This window comes from Stegastes partitus, unplaced genomic scaffold (assembly GCF_000690725.1).
Source record: "Stegastes partitus isolate 25-593 unplaced genomic scaffold, Stegastes_partitus-1.0.2 Scaffold1325, whole genome shotgun sequence".
Lineage (NCBI taxonomy): Eukaryota > Metazoa > Chordata > Actinopteri > Pomacentridae > Stegastes > Stegastes partitus.
The window spans coordinates 42182-65986 of record NW_007579056.1 but is presented as its reverse complement, the minus strand read 5'-3'; the positions used below and the strand labels follow the sequence as shown (position 1 = coordinate 65986).

The 23805-nt window shown below is 40.4% G+C and overlaps 1 protein-coding gene across 1 annotated transcript in view; it reads left to right on the top strand.

The window, feature by feature from the left end:
* LOC103369747 (protein kinase C alpha type-like) overlaps nt 1-23805 on the top strand; it is a gene marked incomplete at its 5' end in the record, with an annotated part of 117393 nt that overhangs the window by 85957 nt on the left and 7631 nt on the right. The window contains 3 exons of the mRNA XM_008298541.1: nt 6928-7008; nt 8778-8885; nt 16340-16480. Of these exons, the coding sequence (XP_008296763.1) occupies nt 6928-7008; nt 8778-8885; nt 16340-16480 (330 nt within the window). The remainder of the gene's footprint in view (nt 1-6927; nt 7009-8777; nt 8886-16339; nt 16481-23805) is intronic.

The following is a 23805-nucleotide window of genomic DNA, read 5'->3' as shown; positions in this document are numbered from 1 at the left end:
GGAGCAAAATGAGTCTTTTCATCCCTTTTGAAACTAACAGCACCAACAAACCAGTAAGAGATGAAATTAAACATGAAGAGGTCATGGAAAATTAATGGAAATTTCCATCAGTGGCAAAGTGGGAAACCCTGCAAACAGTCTACATATGAATATCTTATACTCCTTATGGCAGCTGAAAAAAAAGAAGTGTTACCTTGATCAACTGTCTTCAGGGCCTCAACGTTGGTCTCGGTTTTATCCACTCGGTCAGCCAGATCCTTCACCGCACTGTTACCGGACTGCAGGCTGGACTCGAACTCTGACAGTTAAAATGAGGAATGAAAACTCTCAACGGTGTGATTTTGATTTCTGGCTAATTTATATTCACTCATTATGTGACACAATACTTTTGGGATGTATCAATGTACCTTTAACTTCCACCTGTAATTGTGCCACCTGGGTTCTTTGCAGCTCCACCAGGACATTGGTTGTATTCAGTTTGGCCTCCATTTCTGGTTATTACAAGAAAGAATTAAACATGAACAGACCGTTTTCTCAGACCACAATCTGCTTTTATGATCAAACAACAGTGATAGAAATCTAATTAGTTTACCTTGATCGACAGTCTGCAGCACCTTCACATCTGTGTCCAGAGCTCCAAACTTTTCGTTAAGTTCTGTCAGTCTAACGTTCAGTTCTGTTTGTTAAAAATGTGCATGTTAGAAGGTCCACTTTCTTATTCAGTCAAGTATAAATCTTAAAGGGAAATCAGATCAGTTGAGGTGAGAGAAAATCTATACTCTGTATTAATGATTCACTGTGTTACCTTTGCTTTCCTTCTGGAGTTGTTCCACTCGTGTGTTTTGACCCTCCAGATCGCTGGCATTGAGCCTGGCCTCCAGTCCTGCTCAGTGAGGATGGAAAAAAGATTGCAAATAAATAAACATCCAAAAAAAAAATGGTAGAATGGTCGAAGACAGAACTGTATTACTTATATAGGTTGCTGTTTTTGTTAAAGGATAAGAATAACAGTTATGTAAAAGAAGAAAATGTCTTCCAGGATATTTATTGGCTCAAATGGTCACATTTTTGCATTGAGGTGTTTGAATCAGACTTTTTTTTTTGTTTAACTCTTTACCTTGATCAACAGTCTTCAGAGCCTCCACCTCTGTCTCTGTGTTCGTAAGTCGGGCATTTAATTCCTCCTCGAAACTCTCACTGGAATTCAGTCTGGACTCAAACTCTAACAGCCAAGAAAATGTGAAAAAATCAACTATTATTTCATCTGATTCCTCACTTACTTACTCACATTTATAATCTCTAAATTGTGTGAATGTACCTTTAATTTCAGTCTGCAACTGTGCCACCAGGATCCTTTGAGTCGCTGCCTCAACATCAGTAGCGTTCAGTCTGGCATCCAGATCTTGTCATGACAAGGAGGAATCAAACATAAAATATTTAGTTACAAAGATAATCCCACCAGAAAGCCATGTCTCATTACTTTTTAAAAAGCCAAAACAGAAAATAAAAAAGCTTTACACCTTTCATTCCAAACATTTTGTACACACTGATGCATAGAATCATTCAGAACGGATTCCTTTACCTCGATCAGCAGCCTGCAGTGCCTTTACTTCTGCATCTGCGTCTCCAAACTTATCTTCCAGCTCCTTCAGTCTGGCATTCAATTCTATTTGTCCAAAATTAAGGAATGAATACTGCATGACTTCAAGCATTTTGTCAAATATAAATCATAAGCTGAAACAAAATGAACTTAGATGAGAGAGGAGTCTACTTCACTAGACATTAATAATTGACTTGTTTGTTATATTACCTTTACTTTCCCTCTGAAGTTGCTCCACTCGTCTGCTTTGACCCTCCAGATCACTGGCATTCAGTCGGGCCTCCAGTTCTGATCAGTAACGATGGGACAAACATGATACACAGAGGTGGTTGGTTGGCTGTACTTCTGCAGTGGCAAGATCTTGCTTCTTTAATAACAAGTGTCCCATTTTTGATTGGATGGTGTTTTATTTTGGTTTTGTGGGTAAATGTATGTTACCTGTATATTGCCGCACGACTTGCTGCACCTGCTTCCTCTGCTCCTCTTCCTGCAGCTCACTGATTCTTAGTCTGGCCTCATGGTCTTAGAAAAACAGCAGAAAAAAATATCATCTCAAACACACAGGTAGTGATAGAAAGTGCACTGAAATATCAGAAACTGAGGCAACACACTAAACTAGGAGTGAATTAATTATCGATGAGGTTAACAAATGAAGGAATCCATCATAATTGTATGTATATACTGTGTAAATACACAGTGTAGTGATGTTTTCATGTTCATTCTATCCAGATGTACCTGTGTAGCCTTTCTTTAGTGCATCCAGCTGTTTCCAAATTTCCTCCATCGGACTGTTAATGAATGTCTGCCCTGCACGGGGAATCACACAAATTCAGCACGAGTGACCCTGAAGCATCAAAACAATATTTTCGATGCAACGCAAAAGCTGCAGCGTCTTTAATTTCCGCTCCACACGTACCCTGCACTTTCTGAAGCTGTACCAGTTGCTCTTTGGCGTGTCGCAGCTCATTTCTCTGTTCATCCAAAACAGCTATCATCTCTCTGAGCAAAGTGAAGCTATCTGCTTCAGCGGGCAGCTCATCTTGAGCATATGTGATAGCAGTCAACCTCTGTCCCGGGACGTTTGCCTCAGACAGGCAGCAGCCAAGCAGGATGAGTAGAACAGCCCTCATCTTTGTGGTCTGCAGAGCTGTGACGACTCTGGCGTTTGCGAGAGGGGGTTTTAAGCATAAGGTGACCGTGTGAAAGGTTATGCAAGGTCTGTATGTTGTTTACATGTAGCTGACCATGTCAAGTTCAGGAAACATGTCGGTCAGAGTCAAGGATAGAGGCGTCGCGATAAGAGGCTTCCACATAGTTAAAGACCATGGAAAAATAATTACATGACTGCCTTGTAGATATGCGTTTTGTTGTTAACTGTTGACACTCTTAACCCCAAAACCTGCCAGCAGGTTTGAAAAGCACATTATCTTAATAAAAACCGTATCATCATTTAACTGTTGTGAGCCAGAAACTGTAAAAACAGGAAGAATCATCAGATTTTTAAGTTTCCGAGGAGAAAGGAAGTTATTAAAAACTCAGCTTTAAATCAAGATTTACCATCAAAAATACTTTATTCTACATATCTCATTTAAAATTTACCAACATCAACCTTTTGCATAAACTACGTTCTGTAAAATAACAACAAAAAAAACCCAATCATTTCTGTGAAGCCGTTTTCATTTCAGGGTTCTTGGGCTGAACTGCAGGCTGTGCTTATATAGAGCAGATGGGAAACAGGTATGAAAACAGATTAGAATATAAGCAGTAAAATATCTTTGGTATGTAGAGTCACACATTTTCAATATTAGTAACAACTTTGGTGACTTGGAAGAATTTACATATTGATATTGGGTTTTTTTTTCTCTATTTTTATGAAAGATTAGATAGATTTAAAGAACTTAGACATATGTTTTCATCTTTGTAATTTATGGCATTATACATTTGTTATACTACACAAAAGACTTTTTTTTAGTTCTCTGTACTTCTTTCAATGCTTGTCCTGTTTTCATAGAGAAGAGCAAAAAACACTCCTTTGAACACTGAAAATACCAGACAAAAATGACACCCTGAAGACGACCGATGAAGCCACATAACCCACTGCATCGAGCCTGTGCCGTATAAACGCTTTCTGCGACTACAACCCTTATAGTGACATTCAAACACACATATGTGCAGGCAAGGTTGCACACATGCTTGTCTCTGGCATGAGGGTAAACATGTGGCTACACTGCGTGCCCAGCTGACTCCCATCAGCCTCCAGGACAGCGTAGTGACAGCGCAGTGCAGAGCTCCGAGCGTGTTCGTCCACCTGTGTGCGTGTTTGTGTGTGCGCTTGTGGACTCCCGTGGGAGATGCAGAGGTCAGGTGTGACGCAAGTGAAGGTTGTGGTACAATCTGCTTCCACACATCTAAGCAAATGGCTGTTTATGCTTTTTATTCATGTGTGCACATGCATATATTGTGCAGCTACATGTGAGTTTACAGTACGCTGTCCGTGCTTGTTTGTGTATATGTGTGTGTTACTGAGCTGGAGGAGGGTCTCAGGGCTGCATGTGTGCAGCAGAGGTCTAATGTTACTCAGAAAGGGACCCAAAGCGATGTATGACAGTTCTGATGTTACACACCTAAGGTTGTTTGTGTGTTGGTCACCATATTGTCCTGTATGTCTCGTGTGTGTGTGTGTGTGTGTGTGTGTGTGTGTGTGTGTGTGTGTTGGGGATGCACGATACTAGATTTTCGAACTCATTGTGCATATATTTTTTCCAGCTGTTGCAGAAAACACCAAGCTGCTACTCACTCTTCTTGTATTTCCTCCAGTGCCACTATCACTTAAGTCTAATCTAGATGATGCAGATGCAGCCACAATGCTTGCAAATGTACATATTTACGAAATAAAAGCACTACTTCAACTTCCATCTAGACATGCCATATTTAATTTATGTAACATTTTGGGAAAAAAACTGTAAACTTCATCCTAATTTGACAGACTGGGACGATGCCCTCTCTGACCCAGTCCTGCCATTAGCCACAACTAGGGCATTGCCGACCAACTGCGCAAGTTTCAAAACAAGTAAACAAATGTAATCTCTTTTAACTCACTGCACTCTTGTTCTGAGGACACAGCGCTAGACAGCGTCGTCTTGTCTGTCTGTCAATGTTCATTTTTGGGCCGATGCCGATATTTCATTTTAAAGCCGATAGCGACGACGTGCTCGTATCGTCCTCATTGTGTGTAAGCCTGAATTGTGTCTGTGCACATGGCTGCATCAGCTGCTGTTATTTTGGCGGTGCTCTCTAGCAATGGTTGGACGTGTAAGCGGAGGTGTGAAGTGTAAATATGTGTGAATACGGTCAGAACGGGTGAAGCTCCTATTCTCGGCCAATGTCAGTGTAATCCACAGAAAATCATTCTGCAGTTAGAGAGAATGTCACAGTTGAGAGGGGCGTCCTCTGAGGTTATATATACGCTCTTTTACACCACCAGTGCCTTTTAAGGTTCTTTCTCTCATTGCCTTTGAATGTAACACCCATTGTCGTTATCATCAGTAAAAGTGAAGTTTGACTTTTGCCATTTAGTTGTTTTGGATGTCGTTGACTCGCCTTGTAATAGACTTTCGTAATTAAATATTGGAACTTTTATTTTGGTAGTGACCACTAAACCTTTTCAGCAGACAAAATGTTGTTAAACGCCATGTTATTGGGCCGCTGCTATAACTCACCTGGTTGAGCTGGTGACCCATGTACGGGGGTATTAGTCTCTGATGCAGCGGCCATGGGTTCAAATCCCGCTCATGGCCCTTTGCTGCAACCCCTTCCCCCATTCTTTTACCCCACTTTCCTGTTTCTCTTTCAACTGTCCTATCCAATAAAGGCAAACAGGCCAAAAAAATAACTTAAAAAAAAACAAAAAACAACCGCTATGATACTGAATATGAAAACCATGCAAATATAATTTTGCCATCTGCTCAAATTACATATACATTTTTCAATCACATCAACAATTTAAACAACAGTTTAAAATCACTTATTGGTAAAAGTTGTTGCTCCTGTCTTGAACTTTGCTTTTAGAACTATGTCATCTGTGTTTTTCCAGCTTCAGCTGCAGCCGCACCATTTTGTTATTGTAGCTCTGAGCTCGTCTCGTGTAAAATGATATACGGAGACTCTGTTCTGTGATTTGTTATCTGCTCCCTTCCCACACACCAAACGCTCCTTTTCTGTCAGAAACTCTGAGCTTCCTATCTTCTTTGTTCAAGCATGGCAAAAAATAAATTAGATTGTTGCAGGTGATTTAAAATGTAGGTGATTCGGGGATCATCCAGCTTTCATAGCTCGTCACAGCCGTGGTCACACCCTCCCCCCCCCCAAGCTTTAGACTTTATGCCTTGTCTGAGTATTGTCACTGTGTGAAGAGAAAAGCAAGCAAGTTGTCCGTCAGTTTTTAAAGTATTAAACGGGATTTTCAAGGCTGCTGTCAGACGTCTAATATATGCGTCTGTAGTATATTAAGATAAAGTTGGCTTAAATTTCTTCTGTTCGTTTACTAGTCAGCTTGTCATGAAGGATATTTGTGTGCAGATTTTGATTGGAACTGATTCATTTGGCAAATCAGAGCTGCTAAAATAGAATAGTCATGAACCAACAGTCTGTATATAAAATATACAACCATGAAAAGTCCTGCTTACAAATCTAATTAGAATATACTAAGGTAAAGGTTGTCATATATGAGAAAATTTCCCAGCTGAGGTGTCTGCATTATGAATGAAGAATATCTTTGTGATCTAATCATACTGTAGGTACTTTCAATGCAGATGGAGGAACCAGAATATATAAGTGGTTAAACTTGTAATGGATGAATCATGTTCTGAAATATTTAAAGAATCTGTGACTAGCTGCATATTTAATATACGGTGTCTAGCGTAGGTCCAGAGAGATCACATGTATGCCTCGGTCTAGTGTGGATCCGTGATATTCTGCTTACTGTCAACAAGCAGTTTTCTTGTGTAGCTTTACGAATAGTCTACCAAAATGGGAGCAGTAAAACACTTAAAATGTGTGAAATAATGAATGATAAAACGTTGATTACAGTCTATGAGCAAAACGTGGTGAAGTATTTACTGCACTTGATGAATTTCAGGTCATTTTTGAGCCTTTAGGTTGGACTTAACCAAACTTCTGGCTAAGTTCACAAATCCGATCTTTGGTAAGAAAAATCAATTGGCCCACATCTGCCTGCAGGCTGTGTCGCCTTATTATCCGACACAGGATTAGCTTTTTGAGTCGAACCGAGCCGAACTGATGAAGTCTGTCTCTTCCTTCCTCCACAGATCATCGCATATCAGCCGTACGGACGCTCTGTAGACTGGTGGGCATATGGAGTTCTGCTATATGAAATGCTGGCAGGACAGGTGAGTAGCACAAACCCACAAAACACGCCCACACAATGGTGCTTCTTATGTAATTGCCTGCTAGAGATTATGCAGACAACTTTACTCACAGGTTGCTCACACCTACGTTTTTCCCACATGCGAGTCCCCCAAGCGGCTACGCTCCGCTGAGGCCCAAAATGTACTCAGGTGGTGCTTCCTAAAGACCTTCCCACCAGCTCTAATAATAAAGAAACGCTGCCACATATGCGCTAAACTGCTGTTTAGCTCGTGTTATAAGGGCTGAGTAACCTCTCACTGGAACCCTTTTAACGTAGTTCACTTTTGACTCAGATTTGACTAATGTGTTTTGTGTGTGTGTTTATTTGTCTGTACTCGTATTACTCATGTTGTGGTGACATGAATCTGTTTACACTGTCATGTTATGGTGACTTGCCTCCATTTTGTGGGCAATGAAACAAGTCTTCATGAAGTAAATCATTAATCAGGCGGTTAAAGATGCATAAATGTTTGAGAACGTCAGCGTTAATTTACTAACTATGCATCGGCACTGTGGATTTCCCTGATAATATGTGTGCTCCAGGCTGCACTCAAATGCAATAAAAAAAATACAGAAAAACCTTTTGAGTGGCAGCTACTGCGATTGTAGTTTGTTTTGAGCTCCTCAGACAACATGCTTTTCACATTTGTGCAAATTAAAATGTTTACACAGCTATTCTCAGCTTTGTTTTGCTACCTGGAAAACCGACTTTTTCCACAGTTTCTTGGTTTATTCCTGGATGCGGCATGGTGGTGCTTTCAGGGAACGCAAGGTCAATAATCTAAATAACATTCTGAGCTGTTCAAGTGAACATATCAATAATCTGTTGGCTGGCAAAGAAGAAGTGCTTCTTTTGGAGAGAAAATATCACTAGTCGTGAGAAGAAGAGGTTCCTGAGGAGGTGCACCTTGCTGTTCCATCTGAGCCAGTAACTTTGTATTTGCATTGAACATCTACCACATTTTTGTCTTTTTGTTGCCACTGACTTGTTTAGGAAGCTTTATTTTACAGTTTTTTATCCAACACAGAACTGGCTTGAAGCTGAAGAAGTTCTTCGTGGTGCAATGTGATGGCTTCATGGATATGTTTTGCACAATCTGAAATTAAAGTACTGTAACTTCTCTCCACAGAGTTCCTTAAAGATGTCCTCATTTGAAAAGGTTTAGAAAGATCTAATTTCATCGAAAGAGTTGCAAGTTTTAATAAAACATGCCTCAAAACCTCAGCACTAAGTGACTTATTAAGATATTTATGACTTGATTAAGATGTGACCCCCATTTCAAAAGGCCAACAGTAAGTAGGCAAATGCAAAAGTTCCCTCTTTCAGAGCAAAACAGGACGATGGGTGTAGTTTAAAGTCGACAGAAGGCGTCGACTGTTAAACAATTAACAAAGGTTTTACCTATTAAGATGTTCCCATCCTCGGTTTCCGTCTGCCTTGTGTGAAATCAGGTAAAGGGGGCATGACGCACACAGGCTACCTCTAGTCGAAGGGGCCAGTGGAGTGGAAATGACGAATAATTCATTTTATGGACTGTCAAAACACCCACATTATGGTTACTGATGATAACGACCTCGTGAGAAGGGGGGAAAAAAAAGCTGGGTCATCCACTTCATTTGGCCTGCAAGGTCTTCTCTGTGAAACTTGTTCTCCACTATTGTTTTAAACTCCCCTTTCACAGCCTTTAATGTTTTCAATGACTTCTTTTGGGCTCATTACACAAGAAATGTTGTATCCTTCCGCCCACAGCCTCCATTCGATGGTGAGGATGAAGATGAGCTGTTCCAGTCTATCATGGAGCACAATGTGTCCTACCCCAAGTCCCTGTCCAAAGAAGCTGTGTCCATCTGCAAAGGGGTGAGTGCTGGATGTTTTGAATGAAATATACTTTGCTATTATATATCACTGTCAAGCAAAATTCACTCACAGAAAACAGATGGAGGCGTTGAATTTTATTGGTCATCATAAAATGCAAACATTGTACCTGAAGTCAGTAGAGCAGCTTCTTTACATCTTTTTTATTTTATATTCTAAAACACATTCAGATCAATCCAGGTAAACCATCCAACATGAAACCTGCTTCCTCAGTCTATTCTCCTGTTTAACCAGGAATGTTCCTCCTCGGAAACCTTTCCCACCTGGGTTAAAAAAAAAAACTGTAAATCAGCATTTTAAGCTCTGTATCTTTCATGCTCTTCACTGAAGCCAGAGTAATTGAGCTCCATGTAAGAGAGCTACAAGCCCTTCCTGCTAGTTAAACTTCAGGGAGAAGAACTGACAGGCTGCACCACAGACTGGTGAAAAGCTTTTCTTAGCTTTCCGGCATTAGATGAGAAGTTCCACTCAATTTGCAGGCAGGTGGAAGTGTAGAGTTTTTTTTGTACTTTTTTTAAAATGCTATCTGGAAACTGATGTAGAAGTTCTTGCTCAGGCTTCCCACTCAGTCCCTGTGTATAAGTCATTAATCTATTACAAGATCTATTGGGTCATCCAGTATACTCCTTACAAGTGTGACTGACACAGCAAGTATTAGCTCCTACATGAGTCTGGTGCTTTAAAGACTTCAAATGCAATGTCTCCATTTTTAAAAGCTTGTATCTCCATTTGCCTAAAATATTTTAGCTGCATAGAAGATAAAGATAGAGCATTTAGCAAAAGTGTTGGACTTCTGACTTTAAAAAATGTCTGTAAAGTAAATATTATCATCCTGTGGTCTTTGGGCAAATGCAGATTTGAGCAACTGACAACCAGAGTGAAATTACAGCACACATTCATACAGCATGTGATACACTCACATGCTACTAAGGCCAACATTCCCAACAGAAAGCTGGACCTTTAAAGCACATTTCCACTTTTTTTTTTTTTTTCCATTTTAAAAAAGTGGCCTGTCAAAAGCAAACCTGTCTCAAGCAAGTTCATCTGTCATGTAAATTATTCAGCTGCCCTTTTTGTCTCATCAATTTTAAAAGAGAGTAGATACCTTTCCCATTTACAAACAATCAAGATTTGCGTGCAGCAGGAAAAGGCGCTGATACATCAAACACTAACGGGTGCAAACTTTACACTCTGATGTGCTTCTAAATATTTAAACCAGATATAAATACTCAAGGAGTGAGCTTAATTCGGATCAAGCCTTCTCACCGCTAATTAAAAATAAATAAATACTAATCTTCCACAATTGATATGATCACTGAGACAGATTGGTTTGCTCTTTTGGATAAAGAATGTGTTACACTTTTCACTCCTCCTCTCCAACTCTTTTGTTTTCTACTGAGTTTATTCACACATCTTGAAATAATTTTACAGCGAAACCTTTCTGTGGACTTACTCACTGCATGTATCGTTGTTTGGTTTGGAAACTGGAGTCTAGATGTGTTAACAAGGACTGGCAGCAGATAGAGGATAGCTGCACAGTACAGTGGGTCAGCGCAAGTCAAGCAGGCGAACGCTGCAGCATAGTTACAGTGCGTCTCATTTTATGGTTACAACAGAATGTTTTGAATGCAAATGGAAGAGCTTTGTGTGCTGTTTTAGGACGCTTACCTAATGGATTCACTAATGGATGCTCCACTTTACCGCTTCACATAATCGTCCACGAGGCAAACGGCGTTTAGGATTGGTCCATATGCTCACTTATTCGCCCTTCAGGCTTCTGTGACCTTCATTGGCACACTGAATGCGCTCCTCAGACGAAAGATTGGTGTGTCATTATATGTTCGTCTTGAGGTTAACCGGATCTGATGTATGTTAGACGTGGATGGCTTTTGACAGCTGTCCATGGAGTCACAATCACTGATGACATGAGGTTCATGAGGTCAGTAAAAAGGGATGAGAAGTACTTTATACTCGCTCCTCATGCTGTTTATATTGACAGCAGCAGAAAACCCGATTCCAGGTCCACTTGTGGGTAGCGGTACTGTTGACTTAACCAATGACATTATACACACACATATACAAATATGTTCAGGAATGTTTTCAAGAAGCACAGAAAAGCACACGCGTGTATTTGTGTGCATACAAGGAGTTTAATAGTAAAAGTGGCAGTTTTATTTCTGTCCAGAGGCTGTGCAAAGTCAATGAGCTGTGAAATAATGCGCTTTGTCTCCCTGTCCCTTCCTCAGCTTCGCTTCTTTCTCTTTGTCCTCCTATTACCTTTTCCCTTTATTTTTCTTCGCTGTGTGTGCATGTGAGTGTGTGTGCTTTTTAATACTCGTGCTGTGAGGACATAACTCTGTTTTGGCACTTGACTCCATTTTTTGGGACAAAATAACATCCCCCATAGTATGAATTATTACATTATATGGTGAGGACATGATTTAAGGGTAGCACACGGGTTAGGGTTAGACAAGTAGTGTCCATGGTTCAGTTTAGGGTAAGTCAATATAATGTCCTCTGAAGTAATGAAACATGACTGTGTGTGTGTCCTGGACTCGGCCCAGCTCGCTGTCTCGAGCCTTGTTTGGCTGCTGCGCTGCCTCTTAATGGATACATAGTGCTTGCCAGCAGCCTGACCCACAAAAGAGAGAGAAACGATTGAAAGAAAGAAAGAAAAAATAGAAGAATGAGTGGTTAGAGGGAAGTGGACATAGGTAGGAAGAGGAGGAAAATATTCAGGACAGGTGATGCTGGAGACAAGAACTGATCGACAGAAAGCTGATGCTAACGAGGCAAGGAATGATAATAGAGGATAAGAGTCACTAAAAGGGCCATATACTGTGTGGTGTTGATCTGTTGTATGCAAATTCACTATAAACTGTATTTTACAATACTTGTGGATTTTTGTAAAGATTCTTGACAACCTAATGTACTGTGTCCTGTACAATCTATTACATTTTAATAGATCATATTCATCTACAGCCCAATACACAAGTATTTGGTCGATTTTATTGTGCTTCAAAATTCTGAATCACTATATCGGCTGATGTTCTTTATATACATGTACAGTCTGTTGGGATAATACTGAGAATAGAAAATAATGGGATCATTGTTTATTAACTTCCCAGTAGTGTATTTAAAAAAAAAGTAAATCTAGGCTCACCATGAAGACAGCACTTGACTCCACACAACCATCTGTGATGCATGCTTTGCTACATGTGCTGCAAAAAGAGCTGAGATATCATAAAGAATGGAGACAGGGGTATTCTGCTTAACAACATGTATGATGATACCATTTTTAAATTACTCCAAGCATTTATTTTTGCATTATATTCTGTACATATCGGGATTAATGTTGATGCAAACCGTGTTAGCCAATTAAATCAGCTAATTGGTAGATGCTAATATAGAATACTGTGGTAATAGAGGACAGGAGTAACTATAAAGGACACACACTATGTAGTGGGGGCTGCAGGGTGGCGCACTTGGTAGCGCTGTTGCCTCGCAGCAAGAAGGTTGCCGGTTTGCGTCCAGGTGGGGGCACCGGAATCTTTCTGCGTGTCACACTCTGCTACATGTGCTGCAGACAGTTTTGTAAAGAATATACAAACCAGGATTCATGTTGCTTCATATCGATCAACCGATGCAGGTATATCTGTGCCACGCCGATAATATCAGATTAAAGTGCCAGGTCTCAGCTTTAATTTGAGTAGATTTATGCCACTATTGTAAGATCTGTTGTTGGGATGGAGCTAGCCACAATAAGCCTTTGATCAGCTACAGCAAGCTAATTGGTTTTAAAAGGCTGCTGCTCAGGATAGTGTGTGTGTGTGTTTTGAAAACCTTCAAATACTGAATCACACCGTTACATCTTAGCCACATTCCCTGCCAGGTCAGAGATCCCATCTGCTTTCTCTTCTAATCCTCCTTTTCTTGTCTGTCCTCCCAACTCTCACTCTCTCCTGCCTCCTGTCCCGTCACATCTTGTGATTTTGCGTTCGCAGCGGAAAAAAAAGCAGGGTGGCTTCAGAGTTACGTAAAACTTTCTGAAGACATGTGACTAAACTGCTAGCTGACAGGTCATGATGTGGAGGAGCCCATGAAGTTTTTGAGTGTTGACAGCCAGGATGATCAAATATCCGCTATGAAATGCCGACGCTAGATTTGCTGTTTTCTGGTGGGGGGAGGGTTCTACGTCATTATGCAAAGTAATTCCAGTGCTCAAGTTTCAAAACAAGTGCAAGTGTTTGACACCGTGGCAGGCCAGCAGTCGCTCAGTTTCAAGGGCTTTTCAAGGTGCGAGGTGTGTCATCTTAATGGTGACAGCCGTGCGTTTGCAGCGGGGTGCTTTCTCGCTGTCACTGTCAGTCCTGTAAACAGACAGAAAGCTGCAAATGACTTTTTTCTTCCTCGTCAACAGCTGTCCGATGCACTCTGCTGGCTGAATGCACGAGTTCTAGATGTCGCAGAGCTCACAGCCTGTGTGTTGAGGCTGCAGCAGGAAAACTGGCCTGCAAAAATCCTGCAAGTTAGAATTTGAACAACAAATAAATCCGGCACTGCAAGGTCATATAATTGTTCTACAATGGCACCTATTAAAGCTGCAATTTAAAAAAACAAAAAAACATCTGCATGCACATTATTCTCACTGACATGAGTTTAATTGGCCACAACCTGTCACCATGTGTTTACCAATCTAATAATCAATAGTTACAGTTGTTCAAGGGAACAATCTGATTGTGTAGAATCCACATATGGATTCATTCAATATAGCATGTGTACATATATTCCTGAATGAATGCACTAAACATCCCATGCATTAGCTGAATGCACCGATTTCTGTTTGGTCAATCTATATAAGTTTAGCAGAGCCGTTCTAATGAGGGAGGGAGTGTGACAGAGAATGAAGCCAAGCAGCAGGTGGACAACAACTGACTCACTGAATTTAACTTCCCCCGGTTTGCTCTTTGTTGGACGAAGCTACTCAGAGGACATTTTCAAAGTCAACAAGGGCAACACTCGATCGCCAGTCGTCCATCGAGGAAAGTCGAGTCCCAAACTGCTGAAAAAAGCATTTATGCAACATATGAAAGAGAGACGGTCCAATAGAGTCACTCGATGGGGCTGTTTATATTTATTAAAGCATTTAAACATGAAATATGTCTTTGTATGTTGGTGATTTGTGTCAGTAAATTATTGTGTATGTTTAAGAGTGGACCTCTCTAAATATGTCCATTAACAGTCATACAGCTGCTTTTTTTGTCAGTAGTTTTTTGAGATCTTAGGTTTTAGGTCATGATTTCATTTTACATGACTCAACATACTTTCCCTGCTGTCTGGCAGTTCAATACTGATTTCGACAAGGTGTGCATTGATCTTCGAAGCATATGTTTGAGAGGTTTTCCATATATTTTAACCATAAAGATGACTTTGTAGTTGCAGATATGTTAAAACAACGTATCAAAGAGACCTGGCAGTGTAATGTTTAGTAGTGAATTCTGACTGACAATGTGCACTGTAAAAAAAAAAACATCCAAGAAAGAAAAATCCTGAAAATCTGGCGGCACAGGTACCAGAAAAAATACCTTAAAAATACAATGGAATTTATGGAATACCAAAAAAAAGCAGCACAAATGATAGTCAGCATCTTTAAATGATGATATTTTTGCTGACTTAAATACGGTAAAAATATTGTAATTTTACAATCAAATATTTGTCTTTGAACGTGTAAATAAATACTTTTTTTTCTATGTTTTACTAGATGTTATCTGTAATTTAACAAAACAGGACACATATTTTTTAAGTCCCTTTAAAAAAAAATAAAAAAGTTAAATCTCTGTAAAATGAAGATTTCTTTTGCTTATTGTAAGTGTAATGTTACATACGAAGAGCAAAATAACATTTTTAAAAATACAGATTTTTGATGCCGGTGTATTTTCAGTTTTGGTCTGTTTTTGTTTTCTTGTTTGTTTCACTGTTAATTTGTACAGTCATGTTTTTTTTCTTCAACTTATTACCAGTAATTTAACAAAATTAAGGTAATCTGTGAAATGTAAATTGTTAAAAAATGTACAGTTAAAAACAGAAAGCCTTCATGTTTTACAGTTTGTCTCTCTGGTCCATGACTGTAGGAAGATACTTTAACACTGAGTACTGTAAGAGCACTAAACACTTCAGGCGTTACTGCCACACATGTATTTACTCTCTGAGAAGTGTCAAGGTGACTGAGCTGCATGTGAAGGTTTGCATCACCGATTAGGGATTTCGCTGCAGTGTTTCGTGCTTTCATGTGTGTGTGTATGCATGCATATGTGTACTCTCACCACTTCCAAAGTGCACCGTTCACACAATACCAGAGCCAGGAAGCCAGACTATTTAAGCATTTAAGCACCGGCTCCGTCAAACAGTACATGAATAAGTAATTATGTCCTTGGACTGTCAGTGCTGAAGCCAACCAGGTTCCTCATCCATCTCCAAAGGAGCGTCTTCTTTTTGCAATTCAGTCCAGACGAATCACTGCACCGAGGAAGTTAAAGCAAAATATTAATGTGAAAAGTAGTAAAAAAAAAAAAAAAAGAAGAAGAAGAGAATGCGTTGCTGTCCTGCATTTCAAATTTTGGACAACTTGTGTTCTGTTTGTGCAAGAAGCAAGAATATAAATATTCTCCGACTGAAAGCTCAACAAACATTGAAGTAATTTTTAACACATTAGCTGAGCAATTATGTTTGCTTCATTCTTAATGCAACAAGGACAGATTTTTGTTGTTGCTTGTGTTTCCTGTGGGTGCTTAAATCTTGTTTTGCTTTTTAACAAAGTGCTGACTGTGTCCTCATGTTGCTTGTGGTGCGATTGGAAGTGGCAGCCGTTCTCTAAAGGCAAGAAGAAGCAGAGGGAGAGGGAGGAGAAAAAAAAAAACAAAAACAATTATATCACTCTTTTTCAGACCCATCTGTTTAGCTGTCATTTGCTGACCTAGAAAAGAGGTGAAATCATATTACACAACACATCAGCGAAAGAACAGGGAAGCGGGAGAAAAACAAAGTGGGAGTTTTCCGGATGCACTAACACTTATCGCTTTTGAGAGAGAGATGAAAACCAAACGCTAATGTTCATTGCTTTTTCTGTGTTTTGCAGTTTTGTTTTGATTAAATTGTATCGGTAGAAAAAGACAGAGCAGGGAAATAAATGTCCAGATGGGCCACGGATTTCAAACTTGAAATGTTTTTAAAATTAAAATGCTCCCAATTTACTTAAGAAACTGAAAGAAAAATATGTTTTTGTTTTGTTTCATATGCTTTTTTATTTATTTTAGACTGTACCAAAGTCTAAACTGTTGCCAAGAACACTAAATGGCATCTGATCTTGGGATTCAGAATGATGTCTTTGTTTTAGTTCTAACTCTGTTCTCCCTCCGTTGTTTTTCCTCCATGAGCAGTTGATGACCAAACACCCATCCAAGCGTCTGGGCTGCGGCCCCGAGGGAGAGAGGGACATCAGAGAGCACGCCTTTTTCAGACGTATCGATTGGGATCGCCTCCAGAACAGGGAGATACAACCACCCTTCAAGCCTAAAGTGGTACGTCCTGTGCACACACACGCTTAGGATTCATTTTCTAGCCAGTGTAATATTTGTAATTAAGGTTAAAACAATCGGTGACCTCCCCAGTGTAGGCTTAACCTTCATTTGAATAAGGTTGATAACACTTGCCTGTTCCTGTCATAGGCTCAGTTTACATATGGTGCAGCATAGAGCCACCAAACAGACACATTTCAGACGTATTGCACTGACTTGCCCTGCATCACATCTGGAGATAATCTAAGTGGGCATTTTCATTCTAGAAAACTTAATGTTCAGCTATGTATTGATGAAAATCAGGTGTGATAAAGTGCATTGGAAACATCATGAAACAACCACTACACCTGCTACTCCTCACTCCATCATTCTAAGTTTCCTGGTGTTCTTTTAAACATGTGATCTCAATGTGCTGTCTTCTTCTGCAGCGGTTTAGTGGAACCAGCCCGGAGACTTGGTGCCACCATGTTTATCTAAGTGACAGTATTTACATAGCAGCACACATTATTTTGCATCTTCTTTTGCTAATTTTCTGGAAATCTGGAGGGAATCCTGGCTACTAGATATGGTCACCAGCCACACTCATTCGCTGCAACAGCACGCTCGACTGCAGTTTGCACCACACACCCTGATGCAAACCACTTTCCCTTCACCTCATTAACATTATTCCAGATGTTTTTTATTTGGCTTTATGAAGTTTTACTCACCTGCCCATTATTTAAAACCTTAAACTGGAAGAGCAGCACCGTTTTTTCCATTCCAACAGACTCCCCTACAGTCATAAATCAAACGTTTTCCCTCAAAACTGACCAAATGTTAAATGCATATTACAGGTCAGGAAAAGCCATCTGTTCTCGTGACTGTGGACATGCGTGCATATATACATTCTACTTTTACCGCTCATTAACGGAGGGTAATGACGGATGAACAATTACTACATATGATCAACCCTCAGAGCGTCGTGCACATGCAAACACAATACACCTAAAAAAAAAAGATAAGTAAACATAGACGACCTTCTGATTTATCTGAAGAGAACAGATGTGCTCGTCACTACAAGATAAATCTGATATGCCTCTCTGCTGTGTTCTCTTCTTCCTTGGGGGCTTTGTGGTCTTCTCTGTTACTTTGTAAGACACACGTGCAAAAGGAAAAGTTACGACATCTCTGGCTATTGTGCTTAAGTGCAGCAATGCTTCTAAATGATTCCTAATTAACTTAATTTTACTGACAGGTTGCTCTTTGTGTTTCTATTTACAGATTAGAAACAACTTTGAACACACACTATACATATCAAGTATTCAATGTATAATCTAATTAGTCAGTAATGTTCAGGTTTTGCATAATTCAGACACAAGTATTAGCAAGTATAAAATGTTAAACACCCTTTTTTTTCCTTTGCCATATAAATGGCTCAGTTACTCAAGTTCATTTTCTTGGTTTGACTACCAAGTAAATCCGAAACGCTCCGATGTTTCCGTGGACCCCAACCCCCAACACACATGTTTACAGATAATTGTTATCTATACAACCCACACAATAGGGTTGCTTTCCTAAGGGTTTTATCATTATCTTTTTTAATGAACTTACAACTCACTCCAGGAAATCTTTCTTATTAAAGACAGAAAAATGGTCACATGTCCGGAATATGAAGAAAAAAAATGGATGTATGCATATTATGAAACATTGTGAAATCTGAATTGATTTATGTAATTTATTGCAGAAAAAGCTAATTAACTGCAAATCACAGGACACTCACATCCCTCCATCTTTCACACACAGTCTACAGATTCCGGTCTTCTGAAACTCTTCCTTAGCATCCAGCTATCCAAAATTCTTTTAACAACATCATCTAAAGTGTACTGAAAAAAATGCCTCTATTAATTTAAAATTAACTTTAAATTCAGTAACAGGCCAAAATTCTCGTGAAAAAGAAAACTAAAGAGCAAAGGCAGGAATTTCAAAACAATTAATGTGGGGACATGACTATTACACTTTTATTTATTTCAGCAGTTTCCTCCATTAGTGGTGTAATGCAATTACCTAACCTTTAATTTTCTAGTACCAGGATATTGCACACGGTACGAGATAATCAGATCTTACACATTGGTTTTTATGAGGCTTCAGTGTTTAATATCTCCACGTTGACTGCAATAAGCATCACACATTTGCAGCTATCAGGACACACGTATTAGATGTATGTTGTTGGCACACTGACATGGTTTACTGAAATACAGTCAGACCTATGTTATTACTGCAGATCTCATTATACAGCAGTGACTAGCTGGTTGGGTAGCTGATGTAATGTGACTGCAGTCTTCTCTAACGGATCCATTAAGGGTGGCTGGCTGTGCCAGGAATGTATGTTAGGAGCGTAAGACACCAGGAGGGAGAATCATGCCACTGGAGTAATCCACTACCCCCTACAGCACTCAGCGACGGGAAATTCATCTCAGAAAATCCAGTGATCTGTGTCAGAGATTTACATCTTTCCACAAAGACTGCAAAACCAGACCCAGATCTGTAGAACATTATGGTCCTGGCTGTAAAAAATTCATTTCTGGCTTTGCACAATTAATAGACCTGTTACATTAAACATAGACTGAAGTCACTCTGATGTCTAGTGATCCACCACATGATATGTAATACAGCCTGAACATGAAGCTCTTTTGTGAACTCAAAACACCGCTGTAGGCGTAGGTTACATATTGCATAGGGGCAGTAAGTAGTTTTAAAGCCTCTGATCTTAAAGCAAAATCATAACGGCGCATCTCATCCAGCACACATTTTGCTGCACAGCAAAGGGTAGTTTTGAAATCTCTTGAGTTTACACATGATCATGCTGAGCACACACACTTCTGCCATATGTAATTTTATGATTATTATTCATATAGACACTTGCATAAAGATACTTATACTTATAGGTTGCCATTCTTCTTCTTCAAAAAAAAAAAACAAAACGAGGATGAAGTAGGTCACTCAGTGTTGTGCATGTGTGTGTGTCTCCCTTACTTCTTCATTTTAAATATTGTAGTTTTCTTCTGTTTCAACCCTCAAGGGCTCCAGTTCCTCTAATAAGGTGAATCCTGGCCTCTTTGTCCATGTACTCTCCCGCTGAGTGGATACGCTGGGTGTCCTGGACATGCTGTGTGTGCTTTGTGTGTGTGTATGTGTGAGTACATGTATGTGTGTAGGGAAAGGTCAAAGAAAGTGAAGGTTAAAAGAGATTGAGAAAAGCAGGGGAGGAAGGTTTTCCTTGTATCCACGCCTCGTCTCTGTGTCTTTTCTGCTGCATAAGAGTCTGTTGCTGTGTAGGGGAGGGTAATCAATACCGGAGAGAAGAAGCAAGGCGTCTGTGCTTGCATATTTGTCCATGCCGAAGCTGCAGGGGGGTGGATGCATGCAAATGTGCATGCCCTTTGCACAGTGCATGCTTGCATGGTTCTGGAAAGTAGATGATTAAGTTGAAAGATGAGAGCAATGGAAAGGGAGTGTTAAAACATTGTTGCTCCCTGTAACCACGATCCATAATGATCCATCATGTCCATCTCACTGGTGCCATGTCTTACATTGTTGTTTCTGAGTCCATTACCACTAAATGGCTATCATACACCTTCCTCTCACCCCTCACTAAGTCCATCCCTGCCTCTCTAATCCACTAGTCCTCCTCTTTTTCCTCTCTCCTTGTGCATCTTTCGCCGTTCAATCTCACTTCATCCACCTGTGACAGCTGTGGAATTGCAATCAATACACTGGCTGCACCCAGCTGAGAGACTCAAACCATCTGTATCTATCGGAGCAGGGCTTCAGACGGCACCGAGGACAAAGTCTGTGCGGGAGAATGAGGGTCAGGGCAAGCTCAGTTAGTGTTTTGATCCATATTTGTAGTGCGCCGCTGCAGACGTCTACTGCAGGTGTAACAGAACAAATGCGAAAATTAAAATGCCAGCAACGCAAATCTAACAGCGATGGTATGTGGTACGAAATCAGGCTAATTTCTTGAGAGCACAAAACCCCTTGATGCCCACACGTTTTACGCCCACTTGTGGATGGCCGATAGTCTTTATGGCCTGAAGGGAGCGGAGCAGGATGGAAAAAGTAGGTCAAATAACAAGCTGCTGATTGATAGTGAATGAAAGGAGGGAACCAGGGCAAAGAAAGAGTGGGAGGACTTAGTCACCGAACAGAAGTCCTGGAACCGTGTCCAAGGGAGGGATGCACATGGCTCATGGGATGCGTCGACACACGCACGCGCGAGTTGTGACTCACTGTAGCTGTAAGAAAACGAGAGGCGAGCACTGTTAGAACTTGACTAAGCATATATGCCGTTCCCGTTGCAGTTATAAGACTTATTGGGGAGCATCTTTGGTCAGTTTGTAGTCTTTTCTTTCTATTTATTTCTGTTCTAACTTGAGGTCAAGATTACATTTTCCATAAAAATCTGTAGTTTATTTCTGAACAGAGACAGACACATGGGTTTATGTATTAAAAGCCCAATATATATTACGTTGAAAATATTTCCCCGTGCATCAGTCATTGCAGTTTATTTAGAGCAAAACCAGGGATCTTCTGAGCTATTTTTTTTCCCCCAAATTAACATTTTCTGAAGCACTGCCAAAGCACCGGTGGTTATAAACAATTATGATTTCAGTTTTCTGCACCAATAACCAAGAGGTTCAGCTGTGCGTTCCGATTTAGTGACTTTACAAACTAAATAGTGGAAAAGTTTTCCTTTTAGAGCAGCTTCTCAGAGACGGGAAATACATTTCTGGACAGACTTGACTTCCTCAATTTCATAAGTTCAAGTTATTGATGACCTTCTGTAAGCCGTTTACTATTGTTGACAAGCAAAGAAAGTAGAATGTTTTGGAAGTGGATGAGAACGGAGAGCTTCCCAGGCTAGTGGCATCGGGGAGAGGGAGGTAGAGAAAAAGACAGAGAGAGAGAGAGACTGTCTTGGCACGACTCTTAATGGAGGCAGCCACTCATTTATCATCCTAAGTAGCTGAGTGTTCTTTTAATATGCTTGAGTGCAGAGGCGTGCACGTCTGTATGTGTGCAGCGAGAGAGAGGGAGCGAGATTAAAGATGAGAGAAAGTAGGTCAAAAACCCATGTAGGACACTGTGTCACCGTGTATGGGAGGATGTATCAACAGCATAATAGCCTTGGTTTCACCCAATAAGGGGTGGCTGAATCACACAATGAGAAAGAGGAGATGTAAGACCAGCCCTTTGCTTTTCCAAAAGGGCAAGCTGATGTCTCGAAATATGTCACAAAAGGCAGTAAAGCAGATTTTCCTAAGACAATAGTTCATAACCTAATTTTCTCCTTTTGTTCTTGTTGAGTTAATCTGTGGAGATTCGGTTGTCTTACGAGAGCAGCTCTTACAAAATCGTCTGTTCAGAGTTCTTTATTTGCAGTGTGATGCTACTGCATGTGTCCAAGAGATGTTTCCAACTTTGATGGTGAACACAACGTGCTAACACAACAGTCTGGAATTCTTTTAGTAACAAAAAAAAAGACATGGACCAGAATAAATGAAGCGTGTTTGTGAAATATTTCCACCGTCAGTTCTGCAGCTGAAGCTTCATCCCGCATATGCTTTTGGTACACCGGTAGGAGTATTGCTCGGGAGCAGAGGCCCGATGTCACAAGGAGTAACTGTTTTGCCGTCGAGAAAAAGGGACATCTCGGTGCTGGAGATTGTCGGTGGAGTTAAAAAAAAAAGTGTCGCTTCACTTGAGCGACGGATGGTCAGTGACGGATAGAAGAAGACAAGTGAACAGGGAGACGGAGCAGTTAAAGGTTGCTGGCGAATACTATCAGGTGTCTGCCGTGCGGGGGGGGGTGAAGGAAAGCACGCAAACGCGCACATCGAGCCGCGATTGCTTCCCGTGTTGAAGCATGCGTCTTGCCTTCGATTCGCTCTGACAGGATAGCAGTGGCTCGGAGCGTACCTCACCTGTCAGCGACAAGTGTCACAGCGAAAAAACCTCAAACACACACACCTTAGAAGCATCTGTGATTTTATGTTCTGGTGTGTTCCCTTCTATTAAATCACCTGACATGCTCTGTCTGGAGTCCCCCCGAATAAGAGAGTAAGAAGACAATAAAAATAGAAATGTCTGCTTCTTTATACCTCAGCGTGTTTGCTTGACAAACACAGACGGACGTGCCTTGACGCAACGTACAAACAATGGCTGATTCACACACGGACGCTCGTGCGAATACAGAACATACACTTCAGCAGACAACGATGTCTCATCTGTAAATGGAATGTAGGACAACAGCGGATAAGATTAGTTAGTCATAAGTTAATCAAAAGTTTCAAAAGGTCACAATTGGTTGTGGGCTCAAACTGGCCGAATATTATTAATTTAAACTGATTGGAACGGACTGAAAACACAGAAGAGAGGATGTGTAACGACTGACCCAGGGCCTAGAAAATCTGTTTCTCATCCGTCCTCTCAACAAAAAGAAAAGGTCTTTTCTTTCTTGATCCAAAGATCAGTGTGCGTTTCACAGTAGTTGAGCACATGTTTCCGGTATCACTAGTATGGATCGCTTGTGAATCCCCCTGGGAAGGCAGGTTTTGAGCTTATGTGAGTCAGTCATGCAGACCGTTTCTACTGTAAGAGCGGTCATGTGCGATCGCTGGTGTTCAGTAGCACTTATCATCCAGAAAAGGCATGCGATGGGGGAGATTCCTGCCTGCTGGGTTGTTTTGAAAATGTAACGGTGATGTGTGAAGTTAGTAGGTGACAAGAGGGCTTTGCTTTGCAGTGGAAAAACAATAACTAAACAGGACTAAACCTAGTTAAAGGTGCCTTTGCTGGGCTGAACAGAAATTAATCACTCTTATCCTGAAGTGGTTTAGCAGGCTTTAATACTCAAAGACTTTAAGGTATAATTAAAAATAACAGATAGAAAAAACGGTAATCTAATTTAATTTGGCAATTTGATTCTATTGTTGCACCTTTGTTGCTGAAAAAAGTGTATCCAAATGAACCAAATTTGTCATTCCTTTGACACTAAAACAAATTAACCTTCCAGGCTACATCTCTCCTGAAAGCTTTAGACAATGCAGTTTGTATTGAATGTTAATAGTACATGAAACACCGACGCCTTTTCAGTCACAGCAACCCTCAGAGTTTAAGGCATCATCCTTTCTTTCTATTTAAAATCAACTCTCATGGAGTTTGGCTTCACTGAGTCAGTTATATTCACAGCCAGCTGCAGACAAATAGCTCCTGAAGGGGACATGAATGCTTATTGAGTTGTGCATTGGGTACTGGTATTTGTGTGTATGATTGTGTGTGTGTTTGTG